This window comes from Meleagris gallopavo, chromosome 2 (genome assembly GCF_000146605.3).
Source record: "Meleagris gallopavo isolate NT-WF06-2002-E0010 breed Aviagen turkey brand Nicholas breeding stock chromosome 2, Turkey_5.1, whole genome shotgun sequence".
NCBI lineage: Eukaryota > Metazoa > Chordata > Aves > Galliformes > Phasianidae > Meleagris > Meleagris gallopavo.
Genome location: NC_015012.2, coordinates 48,981,831 through 48,996,202, shown reverse-complemented (window position 1 = coordinate 48,996,202; position 14,372 = coordinate 48,981,831). Strand labels below are relative to the sequence as shown.

Here is a 14,372-nt window from a genome sequence, read left to right as displayed (position 1 = left end):
TTTATCCTTGGAATAAAACCCCTAGCGTATGCTACTGGACTACATAGATTTTGCTCTCCAGATTGGAAAGCTACAAGTTATTGTAAGGTAGTGAACTATTAAATCCTCTGCATTCAGGAAAGACAGCAGACTAATTGATTAAAATTCTCAGAAAACACTGAGAATAACTCAGCTGAAGTGGAAATAAAAATTCTATTGATGTCTGTCGCATTGAGAAGGGGGTGAAAAACACTCCAATATTTACTTATTTATTCATCTCCTAAAAAAAACACCCTAAACAACCATTCAAAAGGCTCTGAAAACAAATAAACTAACAAAAACCAGCTCCCATCAAACCATATTGATGAGTTTTAGTATGCTTATTTAATAGAAAACTTGGATAATATTTAGTGGTTCTTATTGATAGTTGACTTCTATATCAGTACAATTGTTTCACATAACATAATGTTACCTTAAGGAAAGATCTATTTTTGAGAGAGTGAGAGAATGAGGAAGGATGAAGCTGGCAAGACAAGTCATATTAAACCTTTTTTCACTCTGTTGCCAAGACTAATATTAGATGAAAATATAATGAGGAACTAAAGTAAACAACCCTTCTCTTTTTACAGCTTTCTCTCTAAACTTTGAAACCATTCATGGAAGCTGATGGGAATGCCCTTGTAAGTATATCTGAAGTGATGCCAGTTACTGATCAGTTGAAGTGGTCATAGAACATCAATATTTGAATAGTATCTTGCTAATGGGCCAAGTGGTGAGACTGTCACAGGCTGTTCCAGTTCTACTCTTCAGATGAAATGGAGTCTGTTGCATAGACCTGAAGCCTTATCTTCCAAGTCCTGCCCTTTAAAGGATGAGGAAACAATAACTTAGCACACATGAGCTTAGAAAATGATTTTTCTTAGACATGCACCTGTAGGACCCTTGAGGTTTTAGGAAAGTATGGCTCTGTAGAAGATATCTGTTAATCACGGCCTTTTTTTTATCTTCTCAGACACATAATTAATGAACTTCAGGAGACACGAAGCCTGGTCTTCAGTATTAGAGCACTACTCCTGCTTTTGGTCATTGAACAAACTTTTATTTCCCCCACAAACAGCTTCACGCACCAATTTCACTCCACTGCTTTCTTCTGGAGCATTTGCAAGCTGGAACCCACACAGTCTCCAAGAAGAAGCATCACCAGAGCAAGAACTGACTGCTTCTTGGCAGTTTCCCACAGGGATGCTGCCTTTCATTTGCAGGGGTAATTGCTCAAGACCTCCTATTTGGGCTAGGAATACGTGACAGAGGTGTTACATACTTCAAATATTTTGATGTTTCAAATCAAATATAGGACCTCTAAACAAGCAAAATCTCTCATTTAAGATATCACTTCTCTTGTACATTTTTTGCTTACTGATGGAGCCAACCTCGCACAGAACTGGTTGAGAACAAAACTCAGTTTTTGCAGCTGGCCCATGGGTGTATTTACCAAGTGGAGAAGCAATGGGCAGTGAGCTTAAAGCCTGTATTTTCATGCAGCATCAATATCCTATTTTGTTCCAACCTTTGGATATTACTAAACAGATGAACAATCTCAAACCTACAAAGGAGAAAAATAAATAAATAAAGATATCCAGTATTGACAACCGTGCATAAAAATTACAACTAAAGTTACACTAAATCTAATATTTTGCATTTATTTCACACCTGTATGAGGATTACTGTTTTCAGACATGTTCTGCAGATAGAAATAGATTTTTTCTTATTTCTATTTTGCTCTGCTCAACCTGTGATAGTGAATATTTTTTGCAATCAGGAAATTGAGCTTTACAGGAATCCTGTGAAGAAGAGGATAAGTTGAACTTAATTCATGAAATTTCACTGAGCAATGATTTTATTATGGATTTGTCACTGATTTTATGCAGGCAAACTAAATGTAATGCTGTCTTGAGAAACAGCCCTTCCTCCTCTGATTAGTCTCCCAGTTCCTCCAGTGAAATATAAAGAGATGGAAATCTATCACCCCCTGTCAACTGTCAGGAGGAAACAATCATCACCACTGAATAATAAATGCAATAGATGTGTGAATTCTTTTTTCTTTTTGCTATTCCAATCTCTTACTGGGTAATCATTTTCCTCCTCAGCCTATATATAAAGCAGACTCTAGCAGAGATTTAGGTAATATGGATGTTAACCTTCTCTTTATGAATGATCCATAGGCCAGGCTATGTTGTGTTAGATCATCAGTAAGTCTAGCAGAAAGACCTACTTCTTCCTCAGTTGCTTGTAGAGAGCCACATCCTGTGTCAGGGTTTCTCTTATCATTGTACAATTTTATGTTGGTTAAAGATGAACTGACCTCTCTGTAGTTATTGACAAAGGTGCAATGTCACTCTGCTTCGTAGCTTTTGCTTAAAGATAATTAATTCTTATTTGCTTTTCTTAATGCCACTTTGGTCACACTAAAGGAATAAGTGATTAGTGTGACTGCATGACGTATTGATTCACTGAGAATACGTGTTATTTCCATGGGCCCTAAAATAAAGCATTATTTTTTTTTGAATTGAAGATATGAAAGTTGGCCCATATAGGATGGGAAAATAATGGAGGTTCCAATACAACTGATGTGTTTTCTTGCTGCTTTTCTTCATCTGTTGTCATGGAGAAGTTGGAGAGACTGAGAGATCATGGTAGAATTAGGAAAAAAATAGGCAAGCCGGGAGAAGAATATATGATGATTAAACAGGAATCTGAGATTATTTATTCCTGGTTAAGCCTCAGGTCATCTCAAATAAGCACCAGATAAGCACAGGACTTTGCGATATGCAGTTCTGCTCTCTAATATATGCTGCAAGGATAACTGGTTAGAGAATACTCCAGCTCTTGTAAGTACTGATAGCAGTGGTTTCTTGTGATATTGTTTCTGGATGCTGTAGCCTTACTCATTTTTAATTCACCTGTGAGAAGAGCTATCAAATCCTTCAAGAATAGTATGAAAAAGGCTTTTGTTTGCTCTAAGGCTGCTTGTTAACTCTGGGAGACTGCATTAGGAATGTTTCTAGCGTAGCTCTGCAGCGGATCAGGTAGTTACCAGCTTTGCATAGCAACGTTGTGGCCGAGCATATTAAACCGTGCATCACCTTATCTAGTGTTCATCATCCGGAGGTTTCAAAACCTTTCTGAGAAAATAAACAGTGTGAATATTTTTGTTTCCATGCTGGAGATGGAAAAGTTGAAATCAAGAGAAGTGTTTTATCTATAGTCGGACAGTCTGCTAGTAGAGGACTTGCTCTAAAACCCAGATCCTAGATATCTGATGACCTCTTTCTCGGTCTCTGGTCTCCTGTTTTAATTTCATTTTCTGTACACTACAAATGAGTAAATGTAATTTGATTATGCTATTTTTGCAGTGAGTAATATTTTCATGTACAGTATGGCAAGACTGGTGTATTTACGCATTATGTTTTGGATAATCTGCCAAATTCGTATGATTTATTTACTTTTCTTTTTGAAATTTATTAAACTCTTACTTGTGTATGGAGAAATACAGTCTTTGTACTAAAAATATATATGACAAAGTAAAGAGGAGTGAAAAATGATTTTCTTTTTCAGGACTGCTTAGAATGTGCTAAAAGACAATCAAGCTTGGCCATGTATTTTTTTATCACTGCATATTTGTAAATTCCCCTCCTAGTAGCATTAAAATGCTGGAGTCCTAACTTTTATTTTTTAACTTTGCATAGAATGCAATTCAGCAAGAACATAGCAAAGAAGCTGCCTGTGGGTGTGAAGCAGGAAGCACTAGCAGACAGACACATGTATAATAGAGTTACATTTGCTCTTGTTCAACTACACATACATCAATTCTAATTAACACATTTTCTGCTTCAGCTACTAACATCCCCTCAGCAGCAAGCGAATAATGTATTTCCATCCTGCATGCACCACCAGCATCACCACCACATCCTTCTCTAGCATCCCCCTCCCCTTTCTAGACAAATGTTGCAACACAATCTGATGTTTCCTCTTTTCTTTCCTTCCTGCATTTCTTACAGGTTCCCTTGCGTCAGAAGGCAAAAAAGAAAAGTCAAGGTAATTAGAGATTTTTTTTTCTATTCTCGTCCTCTTTTGTTATTTTCTTAATATGTCTTTATCTTGGGAGGGTGAGGATTTTATACTGCTACTTGGCTGGTAGAAGGCTGCTTTTTAACTACTATTTCTTGAACCAATTCTGGAAAAAGAAAAAGAAAAATGACAGCATGCTATTTTGGACGAAATCCTTGTGGTATGTTAATTGATTCAAAGCTGGAAATTGACAAGGTAGAACCAGGCAGATGCATGCACACACACCAGCGGTTTTTATGTACTTGGCATAATAGTTTTCTCTCCTGACTTAAATAGATGTACTGCTTTTCAGCACAGCTGCATGAAGAGAAATGCATGCATGTTTCTCTTAAAAGGATCAAGGGGTATATATATGATTTACAAAAACTTGTGTATGGTTACCTTAACATTAATTAGTATCTGCATTATCTACGGGTTACTATTTTTTTTTTAATGCATATCAGAATGCCTTTTCAAATGCATGTGTATCACTGTCACAGCTGTTACAAAACAGAAAGACTTCTAAGTATATTTTAAGATACACTTGGATGACTTGTTGAGATCACTAAATAAGGCTAGTATCTTTAATTGTCAGCAGCATTTTTCCTGGTAATTTACTTTTAAACAAACATAATACTGTATTTTTACTGACACAGGGTTCTTTATAATGAGCCGACGGAGGATATCGTGTAAAGAACTGGGGCAAGCTGATTGCCAAGGATGGCTCTACAAAAAGAAGGAAAAAGGAGCTTTCATTGGTAACAAATGGAAAAAGTTCTGGTGTGTCCTGAAGGAGTCATCGCTGTATTGGTACAGCAGTCAGCTGGTGAGTACTGTGTCTACCCAGCTCTGGGGATAGACACGAGGAATCTGGAGGGACCAAGACTAGGGGTGCTGGGGTCACAGTTTAAATACTTTGTTTCTCAGGCCTGACGTCTAGGAAGTGTCTATATAAATGTGAAATGTTCAGAAAACTGCATTTTCTAGTACAGCGAGTACTTGAGAGCTGTTAATTTGCAGCTTGCTCTGCTCTTTGAAGAACTGATCTTTGCAGGAACTGCTTGCATCTGAATCTGGAAAGGTTTTCCTGAATCGTGCAGTTTGTAGACACTTGCTACCAAGACTCAGAGCAGGAATGTTTCCTGACTACTAGCTAGCTTGATTTTCAGAAGTCTATCTCCTGCTTTCTGCATTTGCTTCCATGTGAGATTCATTTGTCTATTTGTTGTTTTATTTTTTGCTTGCCTTTTTTTGTTTGTTTGTTATTGCTTTTATTTGTTTGTTTGTCTGCTTGAGCTGGTAGGGTTGCAGGTATTTGCACAGGCACTTTGTAGTGACTTTACATCTCATCTGACTGATGTCTCATTCGGAACACTGTAATTAAAGGCTCTCATGTTCTGCTGCTTTTTAATGTCTTGCTCTAATGAGTCAATGTTAAAAGTCAAATGAACAAGAAGAAACAGTATTTTGAACAAAAGGTCCATCTTTCGGTTCAAGGGATGAGCTTTTCTCAGGATAACTTGCATAGATAGCATTTCTCTTCCTGTTAACAGAGCCTGAACAGCCTACTCCACTTACAGTGTGAGTGGAAAATAGTCTGAGACAAAGAATAATAGGCCCTGAATTTATGTGATCAATTAAAGAAACTAGGAGTTAAAAACTAAAGGGGGAAAAAAGTCACAGTGAGAAACTCAGAGTAACTCTGGAGTCCCCTGTGTAGATGGCTGTGTTCTACGCCTGGCTGCAGCACTCAGGGCACTTTGCAGATGTGTTTCACATGGGTTTCAGATGGGTATTCAATGGAAAGTTATAGCTGAGTGTAAGACCCAGGGGGTCCTAGGGATTAGCTGATTTTATTCCAGGCTGTTTGCTATAGCTCAGCTTGCCTGAGCACATATGGTGTCTTATGTGCCCTAGGAAGATTCAATATTGTTATTCATTTGCACTGTTACTTTTAAAAAATCTCTCATCATATTCTAAGGATGGGCTGGCAGAGCCCAGAACTGAAGTGTGCAGAATGTTAGGGGGATGCTAAAATCACTGGTTGAAAATGAGAAGATTCAGTGCAGGATTATGAACGGTCTTCAGATTTCTTAAATGCAAAAAGGCTACACTGAAGATGAGGATGTCCCTCATTTTACAAAGGATGAAAGATTAAAGACACCTGCATTAATCCTAGAGCATTTTAACAAGTTAAACACTGTATGGATTTTTCCACAAGTTTATTCCTGTAGCAATAATCCCCATCTCGCAACATATCTCATTCAAGGTACAAGTAAAATAGAAAAAAAAATATTTTCTCTGATGAAGAGTATTTCCTATTTTCCCTTTAGCTGCAACTTTATCATGATAAAAATTTTAACAGACATTTAAAAAAATAGCATTTAAAATTGATATGAAGTATTCTTTTTTGGAGTAAAGTGAAAGCAACTCTACTGATTGTGGGTTGTTTTTATTTTTTTGTGGTGTTTGGTAGTCTGAATGAGCTTGCTTTCAAGCCCAAGTGCAATTGTAACAGAAAGGTGAGCTGGCTGACTGGCAGGCCTGTTAGATGTGAGAAGTGTTGGACTGGACAGAAATGATTCTGAGGAGCAATCAAGATGGGAATAAATAAAATGATGAGACAATATACGGCAAATATTCCGTTTTGGAGGAGAAAGGTGATAAGAGGAGAGTGCAAAGTTCTCTTCTTTCTTTTCTTTTAGTAAATTTCTCTCAGGACACAGAGAAGCCAGGATTGTGCAGACCCCAGTGCTCCAAGGCTGTGTTTGACACTTAAGTGAACTCATCTTTTTAGTCCATGCCTCCTTCCCTGTTGTCGCTGACTGCCTCAAAATAAACAAGGTTGAAGAGCAGGTGACAGCCTGATTCCAAGCAGTTACATTCACTCTGAAAAGCTCACACAGCTGCAAAGTACTTCTGACTTCTCACCTATCACAGTACTTCTTGGAAGCGTGCTAGCTGGTAGTACCTCTTTGCTTTCAACTTCTACTGACTCTCGCACACTATTTTTTGTTAAAAACCTAAAGGACAACTTAAAGTACAGCCTCTGCATAAATTTAGATTCAGGCAACATTTGCAGAATCACAGTAACTGTAGGGTGCTGAAAGTAAGGGAAAGTAAGGTTTTTGCTAAAACATACTTGCTTAAATTGATGAGACCAGAACCATGCTTAGTACCACTGCAGGAGTTACATCTGAGATCACAAAATCACAGAAATGAATTTGACAGATGAATTTGACACATTGTATTTTCATAAATATTTTCCCTCCAGAATTATGAAAGAAAAATAATGTGACATTCTCACTGGCTTGCTTGTTATTTCTTTTTACTTCTGTACCTGGTCTACATTTTGTACCTTCATCTTCAGTGGAGCTAATCCTCGGTCACAGCAGAGCAACCAACACAGAACACCTAGGTGTGCTGAAGAAGGATCCCTGCTTCTCACACACTTCAGACTTCCCCGTGGTTGTCCTCTCAGTCTGAAGTGAAAGGCAGTGATGGAGGATGGGGCTGAGGTCAAGTGAACTGGGTTATGCTGACTGCTAGTAGCTCTGCCTGACCAGTTTTGCTCCTGTGAGAAACAGGAATATTTTGTAAGTGCCTGTGCAGAAACTGCAGTCAACCAGACACTAGCAACTGTAGCATAGCAACAGGGTGCTGGACTTAACCTTTTTTTTCTGATGGAGTTGGAGAAAATAAGGAGTGGGTGGAATTTTTAACTGAATGCATGCTATCGCAGATTTGGGTGGATAACCTCAGCTGACATCATGTTCTTGGTGAAATCTGTCTTGAGGCAATCTCTGAAACTTCAAGAGTTTCTGTTGCCTGGGTTTAATCTGCCTTAGGTTCGTACTGGTCCTGGATCTTCCATGTTAGGCAGACTGATGGAGTCAATATAGGACACTTTGGGTGACATTTGCAGACAATAGCTCTTTCAGAATAACGTAAAACAAAAAAAAAGGAAACCAGAGCCCAAATAATAAAATAGCTGAGAAGGGCCAGAAATCAGACACTGGGGTCAACCTTCTAATCTATTGAAGGGAAAGTGAGCACATAGATAAATCCAAAAAACCTTTTCACTCTCCATCTGATGTATTGAGAGTATTGAGTATTGCCTCCATCTGTAGGCTCAGCAGAGCTGAGTAGACTGCTCTGAAACATGTTCCCACACAAACTTGATCTTTTTATGATGCACAGATATCATATGAGATAGATAAGCCCATACTGTCATTTATTTGCAGTGTGGATATTTCCACAGTCTAGGCAAGGAAAGCTGTATGGTGTAGGAGAAAACAAGGAAGGTCTCAATTTGCAAGGGAGATATAGAAAAACATCAGAAAATGAATTTGAGCAGTCAGATTTTCTGGATGCATTCAGGAAAACCAGACTCCTTGGAGAGCTGCTTTCTTAGTGTTTACTTCCCTATTTTCACTACTGCTCTCCATAGTTGTATATGTCTTGGAAATGGGTTTAAAAAGAATGATGTGTGATCTTGTCCACTCTTCAGTGGTTTTAGTTCTTTCCTGTTGACTCATACTGAAAACCTTGAAGGAATTGGTACTTCTGCATATGGAAAGAGACAAAGGGTGAAGTTTAGCCAATATAATCCTGTGTTCCTGGCTGATCTTGTGTTTGTTGCAGCTACCTGAATAATGCTGGCTGGAAAGGGACAGAGGACCAAACTCCTCTGATCCATGTGTTTCTAGGACAACTTGACTGGTTTTCCAAATGAGGTTGAACACAGTTTTGTAAGATGTGTTAATGATGGTTGTCATGGGGATACAACTGAAAAGAAATATAAATATGAAATCAAAGGGTTGCAGGCTGTGATCTGCTGTCACTACTTCTCTTTGTTTTTCTCTCTGTATTCACTGAGTTTAAATTGGTCCCCACTCACAGAGCTTTGCCAGGAACTGTATAATTGCAATCTTTAAAAACAGGAACCTTTCACCTTGGAGTCACAGTAACTGCTTGCATGCATGATACAAAGCCATTGATGTCAGCAAATAGTGCTGAGAGCTTAGTGGGCCTCTGATCCAACATATTGCACAAATTATTCACAGCTCTGTAGGTTGTCTCACTTGGCAGAGAAAAAAAAAAGGCTAAATATGTTGAGGACTGAACTATTCCTCCAGCAACCACGAGGTCTTCTGTGGTCAGTGCTGAAACACTGTGCCTTGAATTGCAGATCAGAGCTGTTTTGCAGTAATTAGGAATTTTCACTTTTCAGCACTATTTATTTTTTAAAATGTTTTGCATCTTTATATTCACTTCAAATATTGAATCACGTCTATTAAATGATTTACCAAACCTCATAAATAAACAAAAATGCATACAATATATTTAGAAGCAAACTAAAAATGTCGTTTGTCTCTTTCATTGGGTTCCCTCATTATGTTTTATTAAGATAATTATTTTTTTTTAAGTACTGAAAAAGTGTGAGTTTTTTCCTCTTTCTGTCCCGAGAATTTACAAAGGCAGTTTTTATTGCAGAAATTTTGCTTTCTACAGTGGAGCACAGCAAAAAGTCTAGCTTTGTATGTGAAGCAAATGTGTAACAAACGAACAACAACAATACAGCATGTAACAGCTTATTCTTTTTAAAATCCTGATGGAATAGCAAACAGGTTAATTTTATTTTAATCTCGACTTTTAGGTTTTTTTACAGCCTGGAAACAAAATCCTAAGGAAGCTTGACTGAAATGTGTGAGTTAAATACAGTATACTTAAAATCACGTTAAAGATAACATGTTGGATAAAAGTAAATATTCTCTGCACTTTCAGTGTTTTAAAATGTTATGTTTATCCCAAAGTTGATCAAGAAGAAGGTTTCCTAATGTTTATTAGAAATTTTATTTTCTGAGTGTAATGACACACAAGAAAAGAAATCCATAACACTTACATCCATTTTTTTTCCCTCTCCTTCCTTTTGTCTGATAATAATGGAGCTACATCAAACACCTAGGCACACCTGAGGTGCAACCAGTAGTGAAAAAAAAAAAGTGGTTCCTACAATTCATGCTGTTACCTTTCTTTCTCTTATATATAAAATGAAACATGAAAATTTTCTTATAAATAAATGTGAAATCATGGGTAGAATTAACACCAAGCATAAATGTGATGCATTGAACGTCATCTATTTTTTGCCATTGGAACATGCTAGATGCTACATAAGAATGGAGAGTTCTCTGTAGTAATACTGGTAAATGAAATCAAAGCCTACATGTCTATTCCCATGAAAAATTTAAGAGAGTATTCTTCTAAATTAGATGCTCATTTAAAGTGGCAGTGATTCAAGTTAAAGACCCATCTCTGCATGAATGGGAGCACCCCAGATGTCTCCCCACATTGAGTTACTCAGTGCAGCTGATTTAATGGCCGGATACATAATCTGAATGCTCTAATTCTTGTATAAATGCTTATATAGTGTGTGGACTTATTCTCTTCATGAATGTCTGTTTAGCCTGGTGCAGGCTAAGCTATTTACTGGTGAAGATGTAAAATATAAATCTCTGTTATGAATACTTAATGCATGTAAACGAGATGAATGATTGTTATATTTTGATTTACCTTATGGTAAATCTTCTTAGAGATTTATACTTTCAAGAGTTAAAAATCAAAGGCTTGTCTTGATGAACATCTTTTTATAGTCTTTTCATATTCATGCATAGTCTGACTTCAGTTGCTGTCAATCATCTCCATTTATCCTCTGTCTTTGTAATTGTTGTGTATATTTTACCTCTGTTAACTCAGTGTACATTTTCAGAATTGTAATGTGGCCAAGGATAAAGGCTGAGAGTAGTAAAGAACTGATTTAGGAGTGAATGTTTTCTGTATTTTAAAATGTACTTTTTTTGTTGTTTGTTTGTTTGTTTGTTTATTTGTACCCCTCTTAGGAGCAGTTTGTCTCTTGTGGCTGATTAGGTGAATGTAGATAGATGTAGTAAAAGAGGATATTTCAGCTGTAGGCAGCAAGAATATGGATTTGAGGCCTACAAATACCTTCAGGATTGCTGATACTGCTCTGACAGAGTCTGGCTGACAGGTGGTAACAGAGGTGCTAGTGTTTCATTTTCCATATTTTCACAGTGCCTGGCTGGTCTCTTTGTTGAACCATATTGTGGGATTATGAATCGCTGCAAAGGATTTGGTTCCTCTAACTGTTGCTTTTGGTCCTGGTTTGATCAAAACCTAGATTTTGCCCATTGCAGTTTCAGGCTCTGGGCTAGACTTACAGCATAATCATATGTCTTAGGGAAGGGTGCTCTATAATAAACCAACAAAAAATACCCTGTCATCAGGAAGTGGGCCAATCTACTTTAGAATTGTTATATGAGTTGAAGATTCTTTCTTCTTCAGATTATTTGATATTTGGAGGTGTACAACAAACACTCTTACACAGACAAGAATGGTGGTTTTCCAGTACACAAGACTTGCACGAAGGGTAGCTGGTGTAGGAACAGCTTCTTTCCTCAAATATAGCTAAAACATAGGGTGTTAATGTATCCCCATGGTGATGAGAATGTATTTTTATAATATAAAAAAGCTAAAAACAAGCACTTGCATGTTAAATAACATTAAACATTGGAGTCTGGTAGTTTACCAATTGGTTGATCTGTCTTTATTTGTTTATTTACTGCAGGCTGAAAAAGCAGAAGGATTTATCAGACTTCCAGACTTCAGTGTGGACAGAGCAACGGAGTGCAAAAAAAAGCAGTAAGTTTACCTCTTAGCACTAGTTTTGCATGTTTTTTTACATTGATGCAAAGTACTGTATTTCAGTATTTCAGCCTGCCACTGAAACTATGGGGAGCTCTTCTGTGTTGTATAAATAATGAGATGTTGAATGTGTTGCTGAAAAAAACCCAACACATATAACAAATACATTTTTGAAAATTCTCTGGCAGATGTGCTCTACTAAAACTGCAATTAAAAAGTAAAACAGTATGCCAATTTATTATTACTATTATTATTGTTTTCTTCTTTGTTCACTGCTCATGAATAAATGACAATCTGTCTTAAATGCCTTCTCTTGAGTGGAGAGTTCAACAGTGATTCAAATAATGATGCTTACATTTCAGTGGAGACTTTTTTGTGAGATTGCTGTGGTACAACTTTGGGATGTACTTAAAGTCTCAGTTTGTGCAGAGAATGAAAACTTTGTTGAGCAGTGAGCGCAACTAAAAATATTCCCTCCAAACTCCATTTGCAACTTCCAGCTGCTTATGAGTACACTTCAAGTGTTTAGAGGAGTGTTGCTGTTGTCCAAAGCCTTTTTTGTTCTGGTCACATGCTCTGCTGAGCTGCATGTGTTCCTGAGATTAAAGGAGTCCCCCAAGGAAAGGAGTTAACAATTTGGAATACTTGGAGCTCCATTTTGTTTTGTCAGAAGGAAGATGGTTGAATCATAAAACACAGGACCAAAAGAGATTGTTTTCTTTCACTTCTGTAGCTGCCAGCTCTCTGTGACTGAGATGAAAATACGTTTGTTGCTTTCTGGGTATGGAATAAATTAGGAGAGGACTGTGAGGACCGGATTGCTTGGTCAGTTGGGGCCCTGCCAAACAGTATGTACTTCCACAGGAGAATGTCATGTCACAAGGAACATAAGAAGAAAACTATGCAGTCTCAGAGCCAGAGACAATGTTTTACAAAGAAAATGACTCTGGAAGGTCGTACTGATGGATATTCAACTAAAGCATGGTTGGATGCTGAGACAAATGAGTGTTACAAATGGGTATGGCACATGTAATTCACAAGCAGTGTTTGTTTAAGGGACATTATATATGATCGGAACAGATCATGCCCTGATGGAAATGTGCCAGTGAAAATAAGAAATGTTGAAGACTTTTCTTTCATTTTACACTGCTAAAATGTTTCAGTTGGCTAGCCCCTTTTCTACCCTCCTTCATCATTCTCTGTTACATTGTTGATGATTTTTTTTTTTTTAAATTTATATGGATGCAATAGGGAGTCAGAGATCACTAATTTTGTGTGCTGCAATATATAATTGGTTATATTAACTGTCAGTTGCTTAAGGCATCCCTATCACCATGGATCCTGTTGTCTTTCACTCAAGAGGGCTACTCTTGCACTTCAGTAGAAGCTTGAGTGCTGTGGCAAAAAGATACAGGGATGAAGGGTTGGGTTCCTATGATTTAGGAATTCCTAATGGAAATCAGTCCTGCTTTTTAAAGTTTATTTATTTAATTTATTTCCCCTAACATGTCTATTATGACTGTCAAGGTATTGTTCTAAGTATGTTCCGTAGCTGGTGAACTATGGAACAATTGATATCAGGAGTAAATTTCCTTTTTCTTTCTCCTTTTCTTGAAGGAGTCAGCATCAAAATACAATATGTTAGAACAATATGTAAGAGGTATATGTAAAAATGTTTTTTTCTGAGTTCGTGCTTTCTTCTCAGGGCAGCTTTAAGAATGAGTATGCTGGATCAGACCAAAGCAGTCCAACTTGATATCTTGCCTTCTGAATTGGCCTAAAGCAGGTGCCTAGCAAAGATTAAAGGAAAAGAGAAAACTTATAATGCTATTTCCTTAAAATGCTCCTCCATCCTCCAAACAATTTACTAATTGGAAGCTTCCTGAGTCAGAAGTGGGTTAGTGTATTTATTAACTTCTGGTAATTTCCACCAGGTTGAATTCATTAAGGTTGATTTAACAGTATTCATAGGAGAAAGATCCAAGTCAGTACCTCCATTTTAATTTTTTTAAATCTTCCACCTAATTGCCACTTTGGTGACTCCTACAACCTATAATGGAAAAAAACAGCAAAGTGTCAGTTCCTGTTTTAACTGCTGTGTGCCATGAGTGACGTTATTGTATCATACATCCCTTCTTTTTACCATTAGTTCTATATGTTGTGGGTTCTTAGCTGATTAGTTATGCACGGAATATATTCTGTATCTTGGGTTATCCTTTGCACTTTTGCTGAAACTTTTTCAAGTTTGTTTTATTTTTGAGTTGGAATACATATATTCAAGATATTGGCACACTATGGAAGTATGGGGTGGCATAATGAAAGCCTTTGTTTTATTCCTTATTTCTTCATTTTTTATTCATACATTTCATACTGAATACTATGTGGACTAGGAAATGAGCTAAAAATAATCTTGAATTTTAAGGAAATAACTGTATGAATGGATAAACTGGTCTGGATTAATATAGTGGAATAAATAAATATTTAATATATTAAAATCATTCATTCAGCTACTTTTTCTTATGTAAAGAAGTTTTCCTCATCTCTCTCTCTCTCTCTTTTTTTTT

The 14,372-nt window shown here is 37.1% G+C and overlaps 1 protein-coding gene across 5 annotated transcripts in view; it reads left to right on the top strand.

Moving 5' to 3' along the window:
* Window positions 1–14,372, top strand: part of IPCEF1 (interaction protein for cytohesin exchange factors 1) — an 89,172-nt gene that overhangs the window by 46,193 nt on the left and 28,607 nt on the right. For 4 of the 5 annotated variants that reach the window (XM_031552463.1, XM_031552462.1, XM_031552464.1 and 1 more), the window contains 4 exons: window positions 609–659; window positions 4,038–4,074; window positions 4,743–4,912; window positions 11,732–11,805. In XM_031552463.1, the coding sequence (XP_031408323.1) occupies window positions 636–659; window positions 4,038–4,074; window positions 4,743–4,912; window positions 11,732–11,805 (305 nt within the window). In that variant the 5' untranslated portion in view covers window positions 609–635. Of the gene's footprint in view, window positions 1–608; window positions 660–4,037; window positions 4,075–4,151; window positions 4,268–4,742; window positions 4,913–11,731; window positions 11,806–14,372 lie in introns of those variants that run through there. The other variant, XM_031552465.1, reaches the window with a different exon arrangement.